Below are 1,636 nucleotides of genomic sequence, written 5' to 3'. Positions count from 1 at the left end.
CCTTTTGCATATGGGTCTGGAGTATAGTCGAGGAGCGGCTCAATCAGGCTAGAATGCTTTAACCTTTCAAACAAGCTTGTATAGGATTCTCCGATGGGCGTGAAAGCATTTTCTTTTTTCAGTAGTCTTTTCATTTTATACTCTGGCCTCGGTTGGAACCTTTTGCGGGCAGGTGGTTGATATGCCTGAGGGGGTGGGTGAGACATTTGTGGAAGTGGTACGGGCCATCGCGGGCCTCGGGGATGTGGAGCATATGGTGGTGCATTGTGGACGGGGTATCGGCAAAGTGATGTACAATTTTGGGGGTTCTGTGGAGAAAAGTAGCAGTGGGGATGATTACAAGGATATCCACGGGGTCGACATTAAGGCTGAAAGCATTTAGCAAGAACGACAACTGGACCCTGTCGTCGGCGGGGCTCAGCAACATCTTTTCTATTAATGGGAGGACTATCCAGAGCAACTTATTCGTTCCATCTGAGCCAAAAATCCCTAAAACTTTCCTTGGGTTTATTTTCCATTTGAGATAGGGAGAAGCGGTCTGGGACAATGTCTATATTGTACTGAAAGTGTCGCACAAAATCTTGAGCCATGTCGCCCAATGTATGCCACTTGCCGACATCTTGATGATTATGCCATTCCAAAGCTGTCCCAGTCAAGCTCTCACTGAAATACGCCATCAACAAATCATCTTTCTCGCCAACACCTCTCATTTCACTGCAATAACCCCTCAGCTGGGCTACCGGATCTCCACCCCCATCATACAAGTTAAACTTTGGCACTTTAAACCCCGCGGGCAGGCGAACATCACGGAACATACACAACTCTTTGTAAGACATGCTAACCTGGTCTCCCGTACCTTGCATGTTCTTTAAAGACTGTTCTATACTTTTCAGCTTCCCGGATATCTCATCTCGCCCTTCTTTTCCTGTGACCTTTTTATTTTCAGCATGAAGCTCATCCCGAGGGCTCTGCTTGTATGAGTCAGGAACCTTGTGGGCAACCTCTACGGGGTAGTATTGGGCATCATGAGCTTTGAATGGGTATTCATCGTTGGGGATAGTGGAAATGACAGGAGGAAAATTTTGCGGAGAGGTAATTGGAGGATGAGTGATGGAGCTACTAGGGTGGTTGAGAAAGCTGTGATAAACGGGTGGATCTAGAGAGTATGGAGGATCATCTGGCACTATGACCGGAGTTTGGGTAAGGGTAGAATCTAAGAAGCTAGGTAGTGGCGGGGGTGGTGCCTTCCCACTCGTCCAGGCCTGGTACATGTCTGTCATGTGTTGTCTTAACATCCTTACCTCTTCAACCAACTCATTGCCCTGTTCAACCAATTGCATTTGGGCACCAGTATCAACCGACTCGATTCCGTTGTTGTCTGCCATTGCCTTTCGACCTTATGTTGTAGAGAGGAGTTACTACTTTGAGAACCACAAACCACCCACCTTTCTACTATGAAGATATCAAAAGGAACAAAATAGGGTCATCTCGTTAGCGTTAGGGCATTTAATAGCAAAAATATCACCTTGCGTGCAATGCACCTAGCAACAATTAATGGTTCTAGAATGACTTCGAGGGTCATAAGGTCACTTGGCATCATCCCAATTTTGTTCAATTCAACCTTCTCTTTTCTTTC

At 46.3% G+C, this 1,636-nt stretch overlaps 1 protein-coding gene across 1 annotated transcript; it reads right to left on the bottom strand.

Moving 5' to 3' along the window:
* Positions 1-461: 461 nt before the first annotated feature.
* Positions 462-1,385, bottom strand: LOC138877943 (uncharacterized). Its single transcript, XM_070157588.1, has 2 exons — positions 763-1,385; positions 462-663 (listed from the first exon to the last, which is right to left on the bottom strand). The coding sequence occupies exons 1-2, from the start codon at positions 1,383-1,385 to the stop codon at positions 462-464; spliced, it is 825 nt and encodes a 274-aa protein (XP_070013689.1).
* Positions 1,386-1,636: the final 251 nt, after the last annotated feature.

This window comes from Nicotiana sylvestris, chromosome 9 (assembly GCF_000393655.2).
Source record: "Nicotiana sylvestris chromosome 9, ASM39365v2, whole genome shotgun sequence".
Classification (NCBI taxonomy): domain Eukaryota; kingdom Viridiplantae; phylum Streptophyta; class Magnoliopsida; order Solanales; family Solanaceae; genus Nicotiana; species Nicotiana sylvestris.
This window is presented reverse-complemented; position numbering and strand designations above follow the sequence as displayed.

Bases quoted from the DNA above. Each gene is read 5' to 3' on its own strand.
- LOC138877943 (XM_070157588.1), bottom strand. From the start codon at position 1,385: ATGGCAGACAACAACGGAATCGAGTCGGTTGATACTGGTGCCCAAATG. The intron at 664-762 runs GTATGATGGGGG...GGCGTATTTCAG, and splicing joins AAAGTGCCAAAGTTTAACTT to TGAGAGCTTGACTGGGACAG.